The 26,733-nt window shown below is 33.9% G+C and overlaps 3 protein-coding genes across 3 annotated transcripts in view; 1 reads left to right on the top strand and 2 right to left on the bottom strand.

Moving 5' to 3' along the window:
* LOC127879391 (migration and invasion enhancer 1-like) overlaps positions 1-26,733 on the bottom strand; it is a 115,029-nt gene that overhangs the window by 76,089 nt on the left and 12,207 nt on the right. The gene's annotated exons all lie outside the window — the stretch shown is intronic.
* Positions 363-1,346, bottom strand: LOC127879389 (L-rhamnose-binding lectin CSL3-like). The gene is made up of 2 exons (XM_052426173.1): positions 1,158-1,346; positions 363-743 (listed from the first exon to the last, which is right to left on the bottom strand). Exons 1-2 carry the CDS (start codon positions 1,207-1,209, stop codon positions 451-453), a joined length of 345 nt encoding a protein of 114 aa, XP_052282133.1. The 5' UTR covers positions 1,210-1,346; the 3' UTR covers positions 363-450.
* LOC127878352 (uncharacterized) lies at positions 4,721-18,545 on the top strand. Its single transcript, XM_052424880.1, has 5 exons — positions 4,721-4,727; positions 11,778-11,912; positions 15,282-15,382; positions 15,877-16,011; positions 18,381-18,545. The coding sequence occupies exons 1-5, from the start codon at positions 4,721-4,723 to the stop codon at positions 18,543-18,545; spliced, it is 543 nt and encodes a 180-aa protein (XP_052280840.1).

Below are 26,733 nucleotides of genomic sequence, written 5' to 3'. Positions count from 1 at the left end.
GGAAGTCTTTCTAAACGGAAATTATGTCTAGGCGGAGATGTCGTCCCTGATTAGCCTTTGCAAACTGTATAAGCTAATCTGGGATTACAAATAACGCACACGCATTAAGCTCAGTTCTACCAGAACGAGACTGATTTAATTCAAGTTCAGCAACCTTTGAGACACGTGTACGTTCATTTTATGTTTGACACGTGGCTTCAAACCTGTGTGATTGCATTCCATGTTAAACCTTGTTTATATGCAATCAATAGACTATTGTGACCTGCGTTTGCCAAATTACTTTACCTGTCTACATGTGTATAGTGATAAAGCAAAAATAAATAAATTGAGGGAAATTTGATTTCTTTTCAACGAATGTAAAATGTGTTATTCATTCTTTATTTTATAAACATATGACGTTGTTTTAAACGATATGTCCTTCCCTCATTATGTTCAGACGGGATAACGTTCCTACTTTAGCTGCCCGCATGTATGTTTTACTTGCAAATACTTGTAGTTGTTACGGCACGGGTCGCCAAACACGCTATTGCTGGCAATGAGAGTACACGACTCCTTTCCGTTGCAAAGGATCTTGGCTTTTGCTGTCGAGGTTGGAGATCTGCAATTCGTGACGGTGATTTCACGTGAAGGGCATACTTCGCTCCCTCTTGTCCGACCATACACAGCGGAACTAATTTTGATGACGCCGGTTGCGCAGAACAGTTTGGCCGATTTACCTTCGCATATAATGGTGTCTGCTTCACCTGTTAATCGGAAAAAAACATATATTAGTGAACATGTTCAATACTTAGGCATAGCTCAGTGTGCAAAGACCATCCACTTACTATAACATCATTATGACACTTCCTTGCGTAAATTAATATCCATGAACCGTTCGGCTAATTATTTATAGAACGTATTTTAGCGGGCCGATAAAATAAAATATTGACCGCTGGCAGTGGGCAATATTCTGTGTAATTCAACACACGTAGCCTTGTGGTTTGAAATAATTGATGCACATTTTACAACGCAAATATTGAATGCAATCTCACAATGTCATCTGGTCAATAAGATAAAGCTAGACGTTAAGCTATGAATATCTGTCTGATATGTATTATTATTTGATTATAAAATGAACTAGCAAATAATATCGGTATTATATCATATATAGTACAGACCATCGCAGAAAGACGTCCCAGTCAGCCCAAAAACGTTGCCAGACCTCAGCATTCGACTTCGGTCCAATCGACTTTTTAAGTTTGACTTTAATGCAACAAGGCCATCAATAGTCTGTACAATTCATTTATTAGTGTAATAACTTATTACGGACTGCCCGAAATCATTGCATTAAATGTTAGGATGATGTTTGTTAATAGCGCATACAGATCTTGGGTTTCGACGGAATGCTTAAAATGACTGGTTCACAGTTTGGCAAATTTCACATTTGTCATGATTTCAAAAAAGATGTATGCATACTATCCAAGCAAGCAAAATATACTCATGACTAAGAAAATGTTTAAGTATATAAGTTTTTTATTGTTTATCAGCACTTGAAATTAGAAAAAGGGACATAATTGTCATACAACCAGGTTTTAAATTTAAATAAAAGTATGATAAAGGGAGACAATTCAAAATGTGCATTGTTACTGATTGTTTCTAGTTACCCCCTTGTGTCAAATCAATCTATTTTTAGTTGTGGTGAGCTTAACCTTGCAGATATCGACGTAATTTTTTCGCATGACACACCGTCTAATGATTGTGAGCAAATATATAGAGTAATTTTTTAATTTTCACAATGAATGACATAGTTATTTCCCGGACAAGATCTTTTAAGGCCATTTTTGACCTTTGAACTCAAAGTGTGACCTTGACATAGCAGATATCGACGTAATTCTTTCGCATGACACATCGTCCAATGATGGTAAACAAATGTGCCAAATGATTTTAAAATCTCACAATGAACGACATAGTTATGGCCCGGACAAGCTTGTTCTACCCGACCGCCCGCCCGCTCGCAGACATTCACCAATCTTATAACCAGTTGTTTTCTTCGGAGAACCTGGTTAAAATAATGAAGTGTTGGTTAAGTCTCCAGCGATAACTCAGCAAAACTATAATTACCGACATAGCGTCTCAACTACGGTCAAAAGCATTTGCGTGGTGTGGTGGTAACGCGTAAACTTTTTCGTCTAGAGGTCGCAGGTTTGAACCCCACGGCAAGAAGACTTTGGTATTATATATTTGTCATAGTTGTAATAATTTGTAAAACTTTTTGAAATATATCAGCTTTATTTGTAAATTCATATAATGAAATTTTCGAAGAATACGAAAATATATGAACAATTTCCGTTCCCGGTATGAAAGAATAAGCACAAACTGCACCAAAAATATTACTACCGGTAAAATACACGGCAGTAGGTCGTTAACTGAAGACATGCCATTGCAGTATTTTATAATATTTATTAAAGAGGAGGGTTAAAGCGATTGATTGCGTTACCCCTGACACATGCCGACTTGTTACATACACTTAGTAAAAAAATCCATAGCTTGTTATTTTGTTGTTTCTTTGAAATAATCCAGAATACATTTTTCCAATAAACCTTTGCAATAAAACCTTTTTTCCAATACCGTTAAAATATCTAACAACTTTATCTTCATTTCATATTCATATTTGTGACTAGTAGTTACTAAGGCTCATTGGTTCATTGTCCTGACCTGAAATGGCTTGAAGTCACCCGAGGATGACTAGAAGCCGATATTTGTCACCCTAGGGTGACTTCAAATGGCTTGAAGTCACCCGGGGTGACGTCAAGCCGATTCATGTCACCCTGGGATGACTTCAAGCCGACCGGGTGACTAGAATCGGCTTGAAGTCCCCCCCCCCCTAGTGACATGAATCGGCTTCTAGTCACCCCGGGTGACTTCAAGCCATTTCAGGTCGACAATGACCCAATGAGCGTTACTAAGGTTCTCAGAATCATAAGAATGAAACACGTGCATATCTTTGCCGGACACGCAGAAACAACGATCTAAATATCTAAATAAATAACAAAATTAATTAAGAATTAAATAATTTCATGCTCACCTTTGTCGAGGCACAAACACGCAATTACAAAAACGAGTATAATTGTTCTTAACACCATCTTGTTAAACTGTAAGCAGTCGACTTTGTCTAAAGAATGCCCAGCTTATATACGTATTGCGTTGTATTAGTCATTTAAAAAACATAAATTTACGTAAGTAAAAAATGAAATGATTGATCGATGCTATTTCACTTACACTTTTTCATGTGCGTGACTTTATTAAATGGGCATGTATTAGGCTTCTGTTTGTAATTAACTTGGTGCAAAATAATAGTATTAATACTACATTGCCTTGTCAAATAAGTGCACCAGGAAGTATTACACAACGGCTTAACAATAATCAGAGGAGAAGTTTACAAAGATTATCGAAAATTCGTATAGACATAATTGCTCTTCGTGTTTACAATACTAATACAGTTTTAATGTGTTTTATAGATGTATTGCACGTCAAATGTTGAAATGAATGGGTCTTTATATAAAACTTGAAAGTCCCTTTAACTGTTTATATTCTTATATAACAAAACAAGATATTACCTATAAATCATTTACATAATTTGTTTTCTTTTTGTTTTAATATTCTCACGAATGACACGCGTGTCGGGATTCATTTGTGAACTAATTGACCTTGGACCACACAAATTAGCCCAACAATAATATCGTTAAAATATTTGTTATTAATGTTTACATTGATTACATTAAGAACACAATTTTTGTACACGGTGTATTTTATTTTTCTGTTTTAAGCGAAAAAATCTTTTTTGTATATTACTTATGACGTCAATTATTTTACGGTTGTGTTCATGACAACATGAAGAGGACGCTCACACCGTTATTTTTACTGCTCACTAGGTTTCATGTAATTAAATCAATAATTTTTACTTCAATTATTTACTATTTAAAAAATTTATTTATATATTTTAAAAAGTGTTTACTTTTGTTAATAATAAATCAATAACTTGCTCTATTAAAGTACTCTAGTGCTTTGCAACTTCAGAAAAAAATGAGCAATACTGTCGTGAAAACGTATGTTGGATATCCAAAATTACAGTGCAAATGTACTGAAATATTACGAAACTATAAAAAAAACTCGGTCAATTGCAAACGTAGTACTGTATAAACGATAAAACGAATGTAAATACCAAGTGTCGCTCACGGCGAACGTCATATTGCTAATGATAAAGCTGTCAACTTTAGAGAACGCATTAAAGCCGCTAGTATTGTTAACTGGTTCGTAGTGTCGACTTCAACGCGGCGATTTGCGATGAACAACCGTTTTTATAGAAAAAAAAATGCAAAAATATAACAGAAAGTTTATTTAAAGAATAAAAGTAGTAAGCAATAAAAGTCATATATACATCACAAAAATAAGATTGTATCACCTGATAATTATTTTATTTTAATTTCTTGCATAACGCCTCTCAAAACGGGTATTTTATGCGACAAACGACTTAAATAACATCAGCTCCGCCTTGTCGATAAACATGTCGACACATTATTGAAAAAAGAATTTTATGCGAAAAACAACGAAATACCAATTTATTTGTTTCAAGTGTAGTCAACCAGCGTACAATCCTACATCGCAACAGGGCGATTTCGCAAAATGTGCTCCAAAACAGTCCATTCAATAAAATTGAATATAAAAACAACCTCAAAAAGTCATGGAGGGTAAGTTGTTTCCCTTTTCTAGTTCCTTATTCCTTATTCTTATATAATAAGATTAAATTAGCGCCGTTTAATTATTTTGCGAGCCTGCATGCTTTTTTGCCACTTAAAGAGTTATTAATATGTTCTTTTATAAACATACAACAGTACATTCCTTAAAAAAGACGTAATTATATACTCGCATTCATAACAGTTCTGCACAATGACCTTATAAATCAGTAGTAAACAGCGCGATTTACAGCATACGTTTCGGTCCTAGATGTCATCGTCTGTCAACATAAAATATAATTTTATAATTGCAACAACAGGATCTTACTTAAAAGTATTAATCATTATTTCGTGTTTTTTTCCTGTTTTCGACAATTAATTACAAAAACAAAACGGATGTGGTTTGCACATGTGAATGGTCAATTAAGTCAACGTGCTTAATTGTTATCACATGTTTTTGGAAATTAAATTACATAAACAAAACGGATGTGGTTTGCACTAGTTCATCTATTTTGAGGAAATACGATGTACTTATGTTGATGATACATTTCACTGTTGCTCGAGGACAGTGTCTCACTTTTTGCATTATTGTCGGGGTATTATAATTATATGAAATAGAAGCGGATCTTGGTTGAAATTATTGGTTTGCTTGTAACTGGTTTTCTCAACTATTTCAAGACACAAGTCTCTCTCTTACACTGAGTAAGAGTGGCGTGATTAGTACACATGTACACAAATCATACCCACTTAAAACATATGATTGTATGTACGAATGTATGAGTCTAAACAAACTGTCTGTTCTGTTCTATTAAAGTAACATAAACAAGATGTAGTACTTTTTTACAATCTTACGCCCATACAAACCGAGCAAATCTAATTGAAATTTGAACTAATGATTACCCGAGAAAAGTACTTAATTATTTCTCGACAGCAAAGCACGACAAAAATGAATCATTATTGACAACACTAAATCTAATGGGAAAAAATATATTTCGAAACTCTATTTATCATTTCAGTCTCATGGTTAAGGAAGTAAACTTTTAAGAATTATTATTCCAGTATGTTGGACTATGTATGCGCATCCCCTGCTATTAAGATTTACTCTTTGCCATTAATATTCATTCTGACAAAACATTTCAATTAAATATTGTTTTCCTCGAACATATATTTGTAGTTTGTTTTTCAATTATCTCTGAATATTTTTTAATTGTTTTTTAACTATGTTTTGATAAATTACGCAACGCCAAAATTATTGTTTTTTGCACTTTTGTGTATCTTGATCTCATTAGTTAATACGTTTGATGGTACCATGTCTCTATACATTTCACGTCAATTCATATTTGAATAAATCTGTACGTATACATTTTACTAGCGTATACCTAATACAGAATACGTTTTTTATAATATAATATAAATTAGTTTTGGTAAATCTAAAAGTATCCGCATATTCTTCGTACCATATTTGTTTTTACAATTTGACATAGACATTAACGTAGGTAGAGCTACTTGCATCTCAGTGTTATATTTGTTTTGTATTTGCGTTTATTTCGGTCTACTAACCTAGGCACACAGGATTTATGTGACTTAAGCCTATTTACCCTATTTAGGCAAAGGCGATTTAACGGAAAAATGACCTACACATTCGAATACGGCCTAATTTAACATATATTTCAAATACTTATTCACAAAGAAGTTGTGAAAATCGCAGTAAAAACCGAAACTATTTATTCATGAGCTTCGGAAAGTATTATTGTATCAATTCCAATAAATTATAGATTAAAAAATAATTGTTAAGAAAAAAATACACTTACATATAAATCTTTTGACAAGGTTGGTTTCTTGTTGGCTATGTAAAAAAGGTTTACTTTACTATTGCATTCGATGCAGGTGAAGAGCTTATACCAATCAGTTTTGTCCTTCTTTTGTCCATCAGAGCGTTCGTAATTTTTACTTCATATCTTATACACTTTCAACGGTTTTTATGACACTTGGCTCAAATTATTAGGTCATTATATTAACTACAGAAAGTACTTCAAGTCAAAACAACTTAATATCAATTTAACCTATAAAGGTCGAATATTCTAGCCTTATTTTATGCCCGCTCGGTATCTATTATATTATGCCTTTTTACAGAGTGTCCTGAAACTTGGCTTAAATGATCTTAAGGCAATGGTCACACTTGAAGGTACAAAAGAGCAAGGCGGTTGATAACGCGATCCATTTAACAGCCTTTGTTGTATGTCTAGACATAATGTCTGTAACTGTGTTGTGTCTATTACCTCAGTATATTGTTCTTGTTTCTAACGTTCTTAATCTCTATTCGCATATCTGGTTACTTGTTCTTGTTTATGGCCTTTTTGTTTTGATCTGTACTCATACTTTCTGGTTCTTGTCTCTTCGCATATGGAGACAGGATAATGATTATGCGAGTTCGTGGGTTGCGTGGAACTAGGTAAACATCTGGGAAGAAAACGAGTAATGCCCAAGTGCACCAGTTATGCAGTTGTCCATTAACGTGATATGACACACATCTACAATAATACCTTACTAAATAAAAATTTTAAGTTATGCCAAACCATTATTACTAGTGGGCAACTAACTTTCATGGTTTTTAGTGAATAGAGAGAACAAAGTACTAAGCTTCCAAAAAATAATTGTTTTACAGCGAATGCTTTTTTAGTCGGCCAATTTGGCATTTTCTGGTGTTGGTTTGTGTGTTTACGTCCGAAACACACACTATAATAAATCAAGTTTTTAAAGCTGTGTGAGGAAGTATGCTTATGATTAAAATTTAAACTCATACTTATGTGCATTGCATGTAATAATTGGAGCAATATAATACACGTTTATTTGATTGTGGCATGAAACTATTTCGTATGTCCTAACAGCCCAAAGCGAGATTCGGGGGAGTGCCCAGTGCACTTCACTTCATGATTGCATAATTATGCACATACACAAAGAACGTCCTACAAACTGCGAGAAAATGAATACATATCCCATTCTTAGTTGAAACATCCGATCACATACATTCTTGTAATTGAAAACAATCTGACCAATAACCAGAAAGTGATGTATAATCATCAAACCGAATAATCCTTGTTGATTAATGAGACTATGATGAACATTTCTCTAAGTCGGTATGTACGTTGCATGAAAATCGTGTTTGTCAATGAATAGCAATCTGTTTTATATATAAAAAGGCCATAGACGTTAACTCCATAAAGTATAAGACGATGTATCATTTACTTTATTGGTGTGAAATCTATTCAGATAACTTTAATAAAATAATTCAAATAAATGCGAAATAGTGGGTAATACGGTTAACGATTGCCCATAGAAGAAACGATAGATGTTTAACAAGGGGATGCTACTAAACAAACATACAAGCACAAACCGACGTAAACTATGAGTTGTTGTGGTTTGTTTTGGATAAATTACATGAGATGAAAAGCTATTTAATAAAATGTACCATACGAGGCATAGACATACTAATGTGAAACATTATTTAATTACTAATTTTAATGTAAAAAATATCATATTTGAGTTTGCATTGTATTCACCCCGTTTTTCGACCTGCGTCAGGAATCATACATAACCTTGATGCTTTCAAATATAGAACGCTTTAGCTACAAACATCAATATTAAACTTTACTTCCATTTAAAGTATGAAGTTAGCCACAATGGAACTTAAAACTTTACACTAGCTAAAAACCTTCAACTTTAAACCAGATACAAACATTCAAAATCTACAATACAAATATGTTTTTCAAACACTATCTGGCTCATTTCAATGCATTCAACAACTAAGTGTAAAAAACATAACGAATATGCCATTACAGCTGTGACATGCTTGGCAAAATTCTGCTGTGGCGTTGCACCTCTTCGTATAGAAACAGGACGATATGAAGGTGTACCAGAAAATGAACGATATTGTTTTATCTGTAAGACGTGTGTCGAACGTGAAGAACATGCCCTAATGATGTGTCCGCTATATGAAAATATACGATCCAATTTAACAGAAAGTGCTCTTCTGGTAAACCAAAATTTCAACGCTTTAAAACCAAGAGAGAAAATGAACTTTTTGCTGTCAGATGACCGCATCATTAAACCCAGTGCCAGAGCCTGTCATGCTATTTTAATGAAGCGACACAACCACATGTATATATAATCCATTTATTGTGTGCGCATAGTCATTTTCGTATCAAATAATAATATACATTGAACTACATAAGTACAAAACTGTTTATAATGTACAAATTGAAATTTTCTTTTACTGTATTGTTTGATGATATATATTTTTATTTATTTTAAGAAAACTAATATTTTAAACCGAATTTCATGAGGATCTTTTTTATATTTCTAACAGTTGTAATTTTTATTTATTTTAAAACACTAATCATTTTAAATCGAATTTCCTTAAGAATTTTTGTTGTTTCTAACAGATGTGAAAGATTCTATGATTTATATTATCGTTGAACACTTAGAATTTTTAGAACTAGCGTCTCTCGTAACTCTTTTAGATTGGTTTTGCACATATATATAAATATATATATATATATATATATATATATATATATATATATATATATATATATATATATAATGATTTTGTACTGTTTAATTGTGTTTTATGTACAAAAGTGAGACGTTAATAAACTATTCTGTCTGTCTGTCTGTCTGTCTGTCTGTCTGTCTGTCTGTCTGTCTGTCTGTCTGTCTGTCTGTCTGTCTGTCTGTCTGTCTGTCTGTCTGTCTGTCTGTCTGTCTGTCTGTCTGTCTGTCTGTCTGTCTGTCTGTCTGTCTGTCTGTCTGTCTGTCTGTTTGAAGTAAAATCTAAATAGTAATTGTAAAATTTGTTACAGCGTCCGCAATGATGGAACTGAGTAAGGGTCTTGGAACTGAGTTAGTATTATGCGGCTTTCGGCAGGCAGAGAAGACAAAGGAAAGAACAATTCCTTTTGAAAAACTATATAGAAAAGAACCGCACACATTATGTTTTTGAAATTGATAAAAATCTGCCAAGTGCACAAAACGTGATGGATCATGGGTACCTAACCGACTCACATCTTTTTAATTAATGATCGGTACATTTTACTACCATGAACAATAACCAATGTTTATAGTTTGCATTTAAATCATGGTTGTCATTGAATGGTTAATTGTTTTCTATAAAATGCTGTAAAACACGTAAACTGCAGATTTTGTATAAGAATGTGTCTTATTTACTAGATTAATATGAAATCTTTTTAATTAATCAGATTGCTAGTGCAAAATCCTCGTACTAATGGTGAAAAAGTGTGTATAAAAAGTAAATTATTACCCCCATTTAACAAACAACAGACGTTCAATAAAGCATAGCTCCTGAAAGAACATTTCGAAACCGTTGCGAATACGTTGTTTTTTCTTTAGATTAATTAAATAAGATAAAAAAAAATCTATGTAATAAATCGAAAGCATTGTAATGTTAAAGTTTGCGCACTACCTCAAATATTTTTAATTTTTAATGTCCTTGACATGTTGCTTTTATATTTTGCATACTTCTTTACCAACATGACCTCAATCTATAAACAAAAGCAGTCAACTGTAACAAGCATTTTGTAAGAATTATGTTCACTTTTTTATACTTAAAAATTGAAAATTTGGTTAAGTTTTGTGTTTAGGTTCATTTTAATTTGGTTAAGTTTTGTGTTTAGATTCATTTTATTCTTAAAGTACCAAAGCTATTGCTTTCATACTTGCAACACTTTCTTTCAAATGTACAATAGAAAAATATACCTGAACTCAGAATCATCTTTAAAGTACAACTTCTTTAAAACATAAGCAATCAATATGTTTCAATTATGGTCCTCTTCCACTTAGAATATGACTATATTACCTTGACCTTATTGAATATGAACTATTTCCCCATGATGGCTTACATTATACTGTCAAGCACTCGAATAGTCGAGTGCACTGTCTTCTGACAGCTCTTGTTGATATTCAGAATAAAGGCTATGTAATGAAGCCAAACATTTCAGTAATTTACATGTATGTTCAAGGAAAGCTTATTTATGGTATAGACGTTGCCATGGTTAAATTGGGGTCACAAGGGGGCAAAAATAATAGCTTTGGTGAAACGACCAAAATTATCATTTTAATTCACTCATATTTCTCTATAAACCAACAGAAAGCAAAAAATGTAAATCAACATAAATTGATATTTCCAGATGCCTCCATAAATCAGCTGGTTGTCTACCATTCACCCCAGAAAAGTCGGCTGAAGTGGTCATGGCGTGCATGCGGCTGCACAATTTGTGTGTCTCACAAAATGTGCCACTGCTAGAGGCCATATAAGTTGAGGCGAGTGATCATGACTTGCCAGTACCAATAGCCGAAAATAGAGATGGTCAGAACAGAAGGCGAGATTTAATAAGACTGTTTGAATAATTTCAAACTTGGATAAATTAAAAATCATGTGTGTCATTGTGCAACAAATTTGATGACAGTAAAAGCAACTGCAAACACAATTATTTGCTTTATTTTAAGCATATTTTCAGATGAACTGTTCATTAAAAAAAAATCAGGGAATTCACTGCTCTGGTAAAAGTTGGTTTTCACTCAACATTTTAAGTTTTTCTAGTGTAACTAGTGATTCCAATTTATTGCTTATGTCCGAGAGAATTGTATTCATAGCCTTTTCCACCTCTAGCCTTTCTCTCTCAATACTGATGAGTTCCATCCTGTATGATTCATCAGAACCTGTAAATATGACATGTGTTTTATTACTTGCAAATTAGTTAGCAATCACTTCTTTTATATGTGTTACATATGGTTCACAGTATAACTATATCATCTCGAAATATATGTGGTATGTCAGATTGTTTTAAATGTTTTATTGGCATTCATGAATGCTGACATGATTGTATTTATTAATAAATTCATTTACATGATTTCGAAATTTAATAATTGTTAATTTTAATTAAATATACAAAACACTTGCTTTCATATTTCCTTTTCTGCCCCTGTTCACCCATAATGGGCTTCTGTCCCTGTTTACAGATAATGAGCTTCTGTCCCTGTTAACAGGTAATGGGCTTCTGTCCCTGTTCACCAGTAATGGGCTTCTGTCCCTGTTCACCAGTAATGGGCTTCTGTCCCTGTTCACCGGTAATGGGCTTCTGTCCCTGTTCACAGGTTATGGGCTTATGTCCCTGTTCACCGGTAAGTCCAGTTGACACTTCTACGACTTCATTTTTCTCTTTGGTGCCTTGTTTAAAATATAAATACAGTATATTTTTACTAGTTTAATTGATAAGAAAACCGCAATTATTTTATATGAAGGTATGTCTTTGTAGATGTCCTTTAATTTTTATGCCCCACTTCGAAGAAGCGGGGGTATATTGTTTTGCACATGTCGATCAGTCGGTCCGTCCATCCACGAGATATACATATTGAAAAGTACATTTTATATCATAGTTTAAGATTGAATAATGAAATAATTTATTTTATATGAAAACATTCATACATTGTTCAGCATCCTCTGGTGAATCGTCTTCAAATGGAAAAGCTGGAAACGTAAATGTATAGTTAATCTCGCATAAAAAGTAAAACAGGTTGCAAATAAAAGGTATTTTTTAAAGTGAAAGCATACTATGTTATCATGTTAGATTGTTCAAAACATGTACTTGCAAATTAATACCATACAAAAATGTAAACCATGAGTATGAATTTTGCTATATACCTATTATGTCCATGTACTGCAATTTGAGTTACTCATTGTTTAAACTTGTACATAACATCATCTTGTAAATATTGAATAAGTAACAATTATATGAATTGTAATAAAATGGTTTATGGCAGTAAAGCAATAAGTTCTTACCAATTGAGTTCGTGAGAAATACATCTCCGTGGTCATTCACACCAGACATAGAACAGTTTGGGATAACTGTCAGTGTCTGAATTTGAATAAAAAAGGAAGTATATGAATATACATTATTTTATCATATTATTCGGTTGAAACTATGCTCTAACTCTGCCAACACTTCCCTTGTTCATTACATATTTCATTAAAAAAAACAATTGCCTGTTTTCACTATTTAAATGCAATTTTATATGCTATGGTGTATCTTCTCACTAAAGTGTATATATACATGTAGTTTATAATCGGTTACACCGTTAGTGACTGACGGTGTATAGGATATCCACCCTCAGTAATTTCATAACATACGAGAGCGAAGCATATTTACTAAACCTTCGAATGGCTAAAATGCATACGATCCGGAGATTTTGGAACTCATTTTCCTCAAACTTTTTTATCCCATTTGCTGTGAGATACTAGTTTGATTTGAATTATGCGTTTAAATATGAGAGTATTCGTTAAACAGGACATGCCTTCTGTAAGCTGAACGAAGTTCAAGTGAAACAGGAAGTTTAATATTGACGATAAACTTGGTTTTCGCCACTCGTACCATTGACATTTTTCGATTCCAATGGCAGACGCAAAAGGTGAGTCAAATACGGATTTAAGGTTTGGTTATTTTATTATTTTATCTATCAAATACATATTCAAATAAACCTTTTAGAATTTGCTGAAAATGTTGGGCTAAAGAGCATATGCTATTTCTAAGATGTTGGCAGTGACTGTTATTTACATTCCACATTATAAAACAAACGTTTAATCATGACAAATTATGCATTTGCTCGCGGAAAAACACGCATTGTTGCAATTAAAAATAAATATTTGCGAGTAAGAATTTAAGTGACTGTGCTCACCACCAGATAATAAAAATGTTTGTTCAAATGATCTTTTCACGACCAACCCTTGACTTGCGATTGCAAAATACACTAATTCCGGAAATCCCTTGCAAATTGGGATTGCGACATGCACACGATCGACACATACTGTAATTTGTTAATTCGTATTTACCACTTGGATGATGATCCTAGGCCACCTTTCACTATCAGTATGCATAGACGACTATGGAGATCTCAAATCTTTTACAGGGCACACGGTCTGATAAACTATAACCGGTCCAAATTATTATTCAACAAATAAGAATGGATGTTAACAAAACTGGGAAGACCTAAAAAAATCAAAGCGGTGTAGGCGCTGAAGGCCTGGAGTTAGATTTAGTGTGACGTTAAATGCATTTAGGATGTATTGTCCGAATTTCTCCCTTTGTTCGAATGTATACGGTTTGAGTGCAGAAGCTCACAGACTGTAAGAAAAGACAATATTTGCGTATATACTTCAGTGTACATAGACGGTGGAGAATTACACGATACTGGTGGTGGGAACGATAACCATTTGTTCAACTCTACAGATCTGGTAGAGGTTCGTCTACATAGGCTGTGAAGATATACAACAACAACAGCAACATGGTCGCAAAAAAACTGTTATTGTTGGCGTCATATAAATCATTTTCAATAGTCTAAAATAGCTTTTTATTACATAATTAACAGATCAGGAAAACACTAATACTTCCTTTGTAATGTGCATACACAAAAATCCACTTACCCTGATAAAGAACGGTGTACAGATTGTGTACTTTGTCTCACGTTGAACTGTACGCGCTCGATTTGCGCGCTCGATCTGCGCAGTGAAATACCATATCCGGTTACTTCGTTTATTTAGTTCCGAGAATGATCGTGAATATGTGTTCTGTTTTTGTTTTCATTTCTTTTTTCTGGTATGTCTTGTTTACGCCTAAATAAAACAACAATATTTTAAAATATGTTTATAAGAGCCAAATATAATGTCTTCAAAAATGTATCAGAAAAAAATTATTCTTACTGTCTCCGTAAACACTCGTATCTTTTCGGCCTAGACCGTCAAGTCAGGAACTCATTCTCGCATGAATATGTAAACAATTAAAACTTTGTCGTAGACAATGCTTTGCAATTCTGTATCAATAATATTTATAACACTTTTTATAACACTCATGTTATATAGTGATGTTCTGTATTTAGAAGGCGGGTTATTGAGATCTGCGAAGAACTGCTTTTATTGCGCATGAATTAAGTGGTAAATCGGAGTTTTGGGAATTTGGTTTTTTGCAGCTAGCCAATTCGGATAGGCTCAGAAATTGGTATCATTACTATGGCCTTGGGGATACGCCCCAGACCAAAATGGCATTTAGATTTAAATAAAAACAGCGAGATTCAAAATACGGAAACAGATTAATTTATTTACCTTCAGTAGTAATAGAAAAAAAATTAAGTAGTAGTAGTAGAAGAAGTACTAGTTGTTGTAGTAGTTGTAGTAGTAGTAGTTGTTGTTGTTGTAGTAGTAGTACTCTACAAAGAGAGGAGGGCAGGTGGTTTACAGTTTTACTCAAAGGTTCAAACACCAAAGCATATAGTCATATACTAACCATAGCTATTCATTTGGTTGTGTTTAAAGGTTACACTCACTTAAATTCGCCTGGACACAACAAATGTCGATAAATATATATAAAAAATATGTCAAATTAACAACATTGATGAACTCACACAGTCATGAAAACAAATTACGGCGTATATCCTGCCATAACAATTTGTTATTAAGTTTTTGGTTCTCTTTGTTATGAAAACATAAAGGTGCGCCACCAGCGGTTACCCCGCAAAGTCAGGAAGGTCACGGCTATGACCAGAGGTATCACCCCAACTATGCACCTGTAGGAAGTGTGATCCAATCTTCAAGTTCGGTTGTGGTAATTAAAGTTTACAACCTAAAACATGTGGCAATCTTAAGTAACGTATAATTATAAACTTGTAATGCAACAAAAGTAAAGTTTTTAAACATCCAGCGATGTTTTCCTTCTTTATAAAGTATCGGAAAACGGCACTTTTCCAATGATGAAAAAAACGACAAATTTCACAATTGCTGTCAAAAATTGAAGGTTTCTAAAAAAATATTATATATTTATTTGTGAATAAAGTGCAATATTTTGTTAGTTTCCCTTTGCAGCTCTATGGCTTGAACCTTAGTAAACATAATATTGACAATATTTAGTTATCAATTTTAAAGTATTTGGGAGCAAACAATCAAATACACCAATTTCAAAATATGAAGACATCTTGACGCGAATTTTCCCGGTTTCAGGGTTTTTCGCGCACATTTTTTCCATTTAGGCTATTACAGGTACTTTTCCCGATTGGGCAAAAAAAATCGCAGAAACATCTAACACCAAAATTCTGTTAACAGGTCGTTAACCAGCCGGCGCAGAACACGATGTGCGTGATGCAGCCGAGGCCGCCGGATTATACTGGTTTGGCATTTTTTTCTTGCCTCTGCTGTGCCTGGCCATTAGGTCTGGTGGCCATCATCCTTGCGATCCAGGTATAATATTTCTAGTACAACAAAACGTTATATAACTAAATATACACTTAATCCATACAATGTATGTTTGTTCCAGAAAAATGAATAACAATATGTATTTTTATGACCCCGAAGGAGCGCATATAGTGATCGGACCAGTCCGTCTGTCTGTCTTTCCGTCGCACTTTTTCATTTAGGTTTCGAAAAATGCTCATAACTTCTATGTCCCTTCACATAGCAACTTGATATTTGGCATGCATGTGTATTTCATGGAGCTGCACATTTTGAGTGGTGAAAGGTCAAGGTCATCCTTCAAGGTCAAAGGTCAAAAAACATTTATCAAAGCGGCGCAGTAGGGGGCATTGTGTTTCTGACAAACACATCTCTTGTTTTAAATATTTATTAACAATCACATGATTATAATGTCTCTGTTGAAGAATTTTTGTAACTATGATTCCGATTCTATGGCAAGCGGTTCGACAAATAATCCCAAGAAATCAAGGTTTTTACTGAGAACCTAGATTCTCATTGTGATAAGAATGAGAACCGATGTTCTTATCAGAACTTATGATCCTAAATGAAATCTTGTGTTCTCATGAAAACTAAGGATATCCGAGAGAACGACGCGAAAAGCTGTCGAGAACCTATGTTCTTGTGAAGAGCTTTGATATCAAACGAGAACTTTGGTTCTCGCAAATTGTTTTAGCTTTATTATCTGATAACTTAAGTTCTAGATTTGGATACTTAGATTTTCATGAAAATGTGTGTTTTTATAAATATTCGTTAAATGTCTGACTGAAAACCGGGGTTCTGAAATAATAACTTATGTTCTCATGAGTACTCATGAGTTCTATGTGTCTATGTGCGTCGTCTTGCCGAGAACATGGGTTCTCGAGCGTAATCTAAGGTTTTCAAATGAGATAACAGGTTTCTGAATTATGTTTTGCGTCTGCAAGCCAAACCAGTATAACAAGTTCACTAGGGGTTAGTCACATTTAAACAAAAGGGATATTGTGTTATAATTGGTCAATATTGAAAACCACAGTTCTCGCATGAGAGACTAAGTTTACGCCGTCCACGCGTAATTCTGCGAACTTAGGTTCTCATGAGAACTATGGTTCCCAAATGAAAACCACGGATTTAGTATTAAAGATGAGAACTTAAGTTCTCGTCACGAGATCTATGGTTTTCACAGATTATTTAACGTCTGTCGAAACCTTGGTTTTCAAATAAGAACCTAGGTTATCGCCGTGTAATGCACATTTTATGACTACTTGGGTTCTAGGTTTAACCTATGATATCGAATACAAACTTGGGTTCTGGAAGCCATGTGCAATCTTCAAGCGAAAACCTAGGTTCTAAGTAAAAGCCTAGTTTCTTGGGATTATGCGTCGAACCGCTAGCCATACGATTCAACAATAAAATTTAACGCACAAAAACATTTTTCTCCATAGTTCTGGCTACCATAACTTTAAAAGTCGCTTTTAATGATTTCTCGACTGGCGCGACATTAAAGCTATGGGCCAACCCCATTAGGAAAGTCAACCAGAAATTCCCGAAAAGTTGACAGTTAACAAAGACCGGTTCAAAACAGCTTTTAAATGCAGTTATCGGCCCAAATCAGCCACTTGATCGGAAAGATTGTACATTTTTTACATTTAACTGATATATTCTTTCACAAAATACTACCTAAAACATTTAAAATTTATCTTTTCTGCTCTAACATATCGAGAAAAACAGCGATGCGACAGACATGATTGTAATGCGAATCTCCCGAGATGTCACGGTCATATGATGTTATTTCTATTTTTAGTAACATTACCATGTGCTCAAGTTTTTTCAAATTCAGAATGACATTTCCCGGTATTTTAAATTATTCTTGCTTGTTCTGTAAACAAAATGTAGTGTAAATACAAACTCAAAGTAAAAAACTATTTAAAATTAGCAAATTCACATTGAAATCAGTGTTTTAATCCACCAGACGGTAAGTTGTTAATCACAAATAATAGATTTCAGAAAACGAAAGTAATGTTTACAATTTCAGCAAAAATGTCAATGTCGATCTGAAAGTATCTAAAATCGTCACGTGACAAAGCGACAATGGCGTCAAAATTGTGAATTTTCAGTCTGATGAGAGTTATTTTCATCTATTGTAAGATGCATTTGAAACATTTGAACCTTAAAATATTCCCCGATGCAGTAATTTATATTCATTCACCAATATATGAAGAAATGTATTCAAGAAAATGAACTGTCTTTGATAAATAGCGTGACATAAATATGTTACGACTCGGGTTGACTTTCGATACGGGGTTCGCTTCAGCGTACAGGTCTGTCAATACTATATAAACTGTACGCTGAAATTTCTTTTGCTATTTTCTCCACTGCAGGCGAAATCATTGGCTTACAATGGTCACTACAATGATGCCAAGAGAAGGTCGAATGTCGCACTTGGATTCATCATTGCAAGCGTCATAGTATGCATCGCTTGCATCGTAGCTGTGGTAACCGTTGTACTCTGTACAGGAATCATTCAAAGTGATGAGCATGCATAAGTGCCGTTTCATGCGTACTTTATAAAGACACACACATACGCAGAGTATGTGTTTTACTGTGTGCAACCTCTTTGTGGGATTGAGCAGTGCACTACTTCTCAATGAACACATGGATTACTTCTTCAGGACATAAGTGGGGGTCTGTAATAGATGTCTGCTCTCACCGTTCTGTTTAGCCTTTTCCTTCAGTAGATAATTCAGGGAACCTTGAAGACCACCACACCTCCAACTCCATCAGTGGCAGACCAATCTCAAGCTTGTGATTTGCTGATGTCATTGACCTCATGGTTGGCACCAGCAGTGAACTCCAAGACTTCACCAACAAACTATAGAGGATAATTGTATTCACACGTGATGGAAGTCAGCACGTGGAAGTCTAAGATCATGGTTAACAGCGCGAAAAACACCAGTGCACACATCACCATGAACGGCAAGACGTTGGAAGAAGTGTCCAGCTTCAAGTACTTAGTAGCAGCCTGTCCAAGGATGGCACCAGTACCACTGAGGTCCAAATAAATGTTACCCATGGCGACCACAGCTATTGCCTGACTGACAACATTGTGTACACGTAGATCAATCAGCTTCCACACAAAACACATGCTATAAAAGTCCCTCGTCGTCCCATCCAACCGTTTAACTGCGAGACCTGGATATTTCGCAGGATACAGGCCTTTGAACACCAGTGTCTATGAAGACTAATCCGCATCTTCTGCACCTGATCAACGAGTATTCATATCGTTCTATTAAGTGTTTTCTATAGCTGTCCTTCTGTTGTTTGTACGTAGAGCAATCCTCTGCAGAAGACAAGCAAGACGCGTTGGACACTCCTGAGCATATAAAGAAAGATGAACGTAAATTTCGCCTCAATAATTTTCAATCTACGCATATTCAAACCTTTTTCACCCTTCACGCCTTTGGGCAATCAAACCGTAATATGGCAAATATTAACATAGATACAATCAATTCATTTTCAGGGGAAGACCCTATTTCCAGAAATTATATAATATATTAGGGATTGGCGACATGAAGTTAGATGTTGCTTCATTCAATTCGTTAGAAATTGGTTACCGTGGCAAACGTGTCGTTTCTATTACTTTCAAAAGTAAATTTCAGAAACTTCGTGAAATTGTTTGCCGAACCTGACAGGACAATACAAAAAAAATAGCTGTTTAACGAAGGCCCCGAAGTCAAAAGAATCAGTCTTTTCTTTTGGACACCATCCTTGAGCAGTCTTGGTAGTTTGCCTTGTTATACTAAGAAGAAAGTCCTTCGAAGCAGCATACCTGTGTTATAGACGAGTTAACGACTAACGTCACGTGTACAAACTTAAGACTCCGCCAACTGGTTGGCGAAAGGTGTTGAATTCACAAAAGGTTCGTATGGAAAAGATTGGCATACGCATAGCATAATAATTCAAAACAGTTCATAGTATTTTACTAATTGGTGTCTGAATAAAACATTAGTATAAAAGAAACATTTTTAAACGATAACACTGCTGTTTTAAATTGTTTTACTGATAATAAAAATGGTATTGAATACGTACACTGTGGACACATGTGACTAATTGTGTGTTTATGTTATTGTGTTCATGAATCTTGCATTCGTTTGAGCCTTTTTATTCCGGTCTTTAATTACCCCTTCGTTCAGAACAAATCGATTACCTCGTTTTGATCAGATACTGCCCAGACAATTTCTAGCGAACAACACCTTGTCATTAAGCACAGACTAATGCCGGATCATAAAATGAATTCATCGTACCTCCATATCATCACTTGATAGTGTATCGAGCAGGCATCAAGTTGATATAGTTAATGCCAAAATACTAAACTGATGCATTAATTAGATGTGTAATATATTGTAAACATGAAATGTCATTTGTCAAAAGTTGATTCTCAGAAACCCTATACTGTACAGATATCAACCCGTGTAATCACAATTATTAAGTATCTAAGAAATATAGAATTAACTCCTAAACATATGACGTATCTAGCAGATACCGGAACATTAAAACTGCGTCTTTACATCATAAGGTATAAAGATTATATGTAACGGATATGTACGAACAAATGCATACAAACTAGCAAGTACCATTGAACAAAACGAGGTTAAAACATTTTTACGCAAAATAAAAACAAATAGATTTTTTATAAACAATGACATATATGTATCACTCAAATCAATAATAACGGTTTATCAATAAACAGGCATAGACAGCTCAATAAGCATCACAAGTATGTTAACATTAGTCAATATTAATTTGCAATCTAATTCTCATGGCGGACGACAACAGTGATATTCGGTAAAAAACGAAATATCAGCATCTCTTTTGACTGCACTGTCTAACATGGGATGAAACTTTGCGAACATGCATCCAACCCCGGGTTCAAAGAACGAGACTCATATAAGCACACACGCAAGTTCATCGTATATCGGCTCTTGTTCGAGTAGCGAGAAACAAGGTGCAGCGACCTCCAGGCGTTCCTGAACTGAACTGAAACCTTTGCAACAATGCAAACAACAAAACAGCAACTAATAAAAAAGGACACCACAAAATGACAAGAGTTTTTACACCAATATTTGTTGAACAGTTGCATACCACATCATTATAAGAATTTCAATAGCGTCTTACTGATTTAGAATAATAACAGTTAGTATGATGTAGCCTTTGAAAAAATGATGAAATAAACGGTATGATAAAAAAGCAGTCTGTTGCAGGTGTCTGTCCAACATATATGGTGTAGGTAGGAATATATTAGATATTTTCAGCCCATTTTAAGCAACAATAAAGTATCAAATTGAAATGTTTCTGAATGTATTCCCAAATATTTGTGAAATGTTATTTAACGGTCATAAGTCGGTTTCCGACAAAACTAACATTGTTTGTACCATAGGAAGACAACAATCTTGAGCCAATATAATATGATTCATAATTTTGTTTTGATTGGTTATCACTACAACCGTTATAATTGAACTGACCTGTCATAGTCCGAAGGATCCTGAATGACAAAAAGGTATTGAATTGTTATACAAAACCCAAGCATTAGACATCGGTAAATCATTTACATACTTAGGAAGTGTATTCACTTCACGAGAATATTTTGCAAATACTTTTGTTACAATTGCAGGCCAAACCTCAAATGATGTTTTTAAGCTTCATTCATATATATGAAATTTTCCAGCAATATAAATACATACCAAATAATAGTTGGTTGATAATCTTGTTATAACCATTTTAAATTAGGGGTCAGAAATCTGAGGCTTTACTGAATCAATGACAATTGAAAGAGTCAACTTAAATATTAGCAAAAACCTAATAGGTGTAATTATTCAAAAACAGAATAATTTCGTACATGGGGAACTTCCTTAATAACCTTAAGGGCCATTAATATAATGAGGTATTGGTGGAAAAAAATTATTTCAGTTAGAAGATCACAAGTATTTCAAGTGCATTTAAAACCATATGTGTAAGGATTAAAAAAAAACAAACAAAAAAACACTGTTTTGGGCAAAATCTGTGGGTTGCATGTTTCAGACCTTAGGCGTACATTATACATGGCTAGTCTCAACTTTAGGTGATGATTAAATGATATTTATCCAATATTGGACATCCAATATCAGACCTTACTAATTCATCAAATACAATAAGTTTCAGTCAGGTTTAGTTAATTTGATTTGCAACCTTACTTAAAACATATGAGAATGAAAAAAGGTTCAGATTTGATCGATGAAGATTAAGGGTTTCATCTCATACGTTAGAAATTGAATCAAGCAGATGGTATAGACCTGCATCTATACCTTTTTCGAGATGGAAATGTCAACATTGGAAATGTACTTGCGGATGAATATCATTTTTAGTAGCTTGTTCATTTTTAATATTAGAAAATTGTGTATAAATACAAAGTACAGTGTATAATTATTACTCAAACAGCATCTTTCTCTCTCTTGTAGATTCGTTTTTGTTGTTATTTATGTATTCATTAAAACATTGTTAGAAATGTTCTAAATGCTGTAATCCAATTGTCCTAGACCTTTTCATATATTGATTCTTTATTTAAAAAACTTATGAAATTCAATACTGATCATAGTTCATGCCTTTACATATGTACTGCGTTTTGTATACTCAAGAACTGTATGTCTATTGTATATTGAATAAACCTAAACATATAAACCTAAACCTGTATATCTACAGGTCATCCAATTATTGGCCATCGAGTTAACGATGAAAATGCTATATGATCATTATATTCCCATCAAGGGTACCGGGCCGATGACTATGGGTCGGAGGTTCTTAGGTCGTTCAAGCCTGGACTGGCGATCAGAGAATTTGATTTCCGAGTAGGTTTGCTAATCATAGCGTATAACTAGGAGATTTGCTATATATACAATATAGATACACGTCTGGAAAAAAGTAGACCAAAAACGTTGGTTAATTTTAATAGTGAAGTCAAGATTGTTTGTTGATGTTTATTGTTAATTAAAATAAACCACTAAAATCGATTCTTACGCATCGTCAGAAGCCTAAGTAGTTGTTTCTTTGCCGATAAACAGGGATACACACCTGTACGAAATAATGGGGCGGATTCCGGGCGTAATCGGGGCGGAATTGGCACGTAATGTTAGAATTACGCCCGTACAACTGGCGGAATGAGTTTTACGCCCGGAACTAAAATTATTTCTGGGCGTAATGCAACTGTTTTTTTCCGGGCGTAAAATAAATCCGGGTGTATTTTTATACTTAGAATTTGTATGATGGAGATTTGTGGACGGAATTTTGCACTTTGTTTCTTTCGCGGGACAGAATTTCATACTTATAAAATATTTGTGAAGCCACATGACGGAATTTTGAACTTATTTTTTTACAGAGAGTAATATTGGACTTAGCAAATTTCTATAAAGCTGAACAATAACTTAATAATTTAATTTAAGCCAAAATACTGAACAAAATATTACCAGTAACTGATAACTTAATAAACGTTTTTAAATAAAAATATTTAATTTTATTTATACATTTGTACAATCAATAAACATTCATTATAGACGCAACTATTTCAGTCACCATATAATTCATTCAGCATAAAGCTTTGATCTAATTTATGATTTTCATGTTCAGATTCTAAAACATATGTTGCAGTATTTTTATACTTAATTTGTGAAAAGCTGAAAAGGAGACTGTGAGACTTGTGAACTCGTGACTTGTGATCATGAATAAGTTTTATACTCTTAGATTGTGCATTATTATTGGAATTACTGGTAAAAAAAATAAAATTTAGGAGATAACAATAACACATTTTAACTTTAAATAGATTGTATCTATTGCTGACTTTTACAGTTTCGACTTATAATTTTAGGTCTGTGGGATGACCATGCATTAAAAATCTATTTGCACTTATTTTTTAATTCACTCCTTTAATTCTTCTTCTTTTATGAAAATTTTGTTGCTTTTAATAATTATTTCATGATTACAATAATGACTCTGAGTTTAATAAAGAACAAGACTTGGTAATGTTTTCATCATTTTAAGGTTACCTTTAACAAAACACAAACACAACAGTCTATTTTAATATTATTTGTTTATATCATCAATATGACTGCAGTTTCTCTGCATGTTACTCTTTTTGAAATACTGCAAAACAGCATAAAAGGTTTGTATTTTTACTCCTAAATTCTTTTTTTATTTTAGATTATTAATTGATATCATTGTAATAATATTATTGTATTTGTGTACTGTCCCAGTGGGAAATGTAAAAGGATGATGAAAAGTAGACGGGCATCTGAAGGAAAAACAACTCATTTTTAAACTAAAATGAAATACACAAATTTCTTTAAAGTATATAGTAAATACTTAAATTAACATTTCATTTTTAGATTATGTCATAGGATTAGGGAGAAAGGTTGCTGGTGGCATAACATTAACCGATTCTCGGACCTCAAAAGCCACTTCACAAATTGAAGAATTCGTTTGCAAGTAAGCACTGTTGAAAAAACATGTGAAAAATAAACTTTTTTATATTTGCTCTGTGTGCCGCGCCCGGATGATGAGCACAAAGCGAGCGGTCCTTGACAAAGGAAAGCTGGATTTGTTAGTAGGTAAATCACAATTTTACTATTACAAGTGATTGTATTAATAGTTTGAAATAGTTATTAGTTCAAAATAAAGATAAATTCGAATAATACGATTAGTGATCCTCAGGGCTAGGCCTGTCAATAACAGGGTGTCTACAGTACCTTGCCGCTCCAAGATCCAAACCTGCCCCCTTTGACCCCCAAGCATGTCCTTAATTGGTTCTGATCACATTATTTTACAGGATATTCAATGAATTTTCAATAAACTAATTTTATTTTAACAGTGAAACTAGTTTTATCAATTAAAAAAATATTTTTTTAAATGAAAATGCATGTAATATTAAATAATATGCATATATAGCACATGTTATTTGAAAATATTCCACAGGGATAAATATCCAAGCACGTTCAAAAGTGTACTATTGCCAAATTTGGGCCCTGTCTTTTTCAAATCCTAGCTGGAGCCCTGGATTAGATAAAAAGTTTAAAAAAAGCAATTAATTCTACATAAGTTGTTAACAGTATTTACAATAGGTGAACTGTAGTTGTACTAAATATCAATTTGCATTTAAGATTATGACATAGGATGGGGGAGAATCGTGGACCTGAACAATACTGTGATAGAGAGGAATTCCTACTCAAGAAAGCAGTTTAAAAAACGCATTCAATGTGAAAAAGTGAACTCTTTTTTTTTGGCCGTGTATAAGAACAGTTTGTTTTTTAAAAAGTGCATGTCTATCAAATTATTTGTATGTATATATATTGAATATTTTTGTTGTTTGTCTTTAAAAGCTACATTGTATCTTAAAAGTATCATCAAATGCGGAACGAAAATGCGTACATTGTTCGCATAAGTTCCGCATTTTTTGTGACTGCGGAAAAAATGCGGGGATTTTCAGCATTTGTTCCGCATTTGCAGAAGTATAAAGTATAAAATGGTGATCCATGTTTTTAAAACGTATTATTTTAAAATAAATATAAAGATACTATGTTTAATATATCTTGTCATAATTTTGACTAGTTTTTAGCTAACCTGAGCACAAAGTGCTCATGGTGAGCTTTTGCGATCGCCTTTTGTTTTTTTTTAAATGGCCTGTCCTTATATGGGTATATTTACAATATGCATGTAATCCGATTTCCGCCCGTTATCTAAATTACGCCCGTAATCTAAGTTACGCCCGTAATTTTAACATTCCGCCTGTAATCTGAATTTTGCCCGTAAACTGCTTTCCGCCCGTAATTTAAAATTCCGTCCCACCTCTTTTACATATTTCGCCCCTGTTTTCCGCCCGGATTACGCCCGAAATCCGCCCCTCTTCTTAAAATAATATATAGAAAAATACGCCCGGAAATACTTTTACGCCCGGAATTTGGTTTGCGATTCCGTGCCGATTCCGAGCTGAACATTTCGTACAGGCAAAAATATTGTATCTCGCACATAACATACGTTTGAGTATTCAATACATAACTTGTTTAATTTCTTATAAATTCATTTTAGCGATAATACATGAGCTTTATCAAAAAACAAACGGCAGTTTTAGTTCCAATGATACAAATTGGCTAATGCGAATGTTCACAATATAATTCACACACGTTTCATGAAATTCTCGCCTCGAGACTTACCACTTTGTGGCTGTGAGCGCTATACTTTTGCACACATTGGCCAGAAATTTTATAAAAACCACCTTCAATGTGTACCTGTGTGTCCAGAAAAAAATCAGCCTTAAGTGGACTTGTCAGTGTTCATTCAATCATTAAGTAGAAGGCCGTGTGACTGATCGGAGTAATCAGTAACGTTATATTCTGTTTGAAGCGTTGCCAACAAACAAGTTGAAAAACAACACCATAATTTTCCGCTGCATAAAATCTCCCAAATCTGCTGTATTGTCTGAATTCTATTGATATGATTTATTGTTAAACAATCGTTTATTCACATGGGACCAAAAGTGACTGAATAGCGGAATAATTATGTATATATTTTGGCTTCGGCAGTAATATGTTTAGCTTTTCCAATTCAATGTGGGTAATGTTATTGAATGAGCTCATGGTTTGATTGTAAACACTTACTTACTTATTCCACTTCGCCCACTTCTGGGCATAGGGCCTTGACAACTGTCCGCCATTG

This window comes from Dreissena polymorpha, chromosome 4 (genome assembly GCF_020536995.1).
Source record: "Dreissena polymorpha isolate Duluth1 chromosome 4, UMN_Dpol_1.0, whole genome shotgun sequence".
Lineage (NCBI taxonomy): Eukaryota > Metazoa > Mollusca > Bivalvia > Myida > Dreissenidae > Dreissena > Dreissena polymorpha.
The sequence above is the reverse complement of the archived record's forward strand: the minus strand, read 5'-3'. Positions and strand labels throughout refer to the sequence as shown.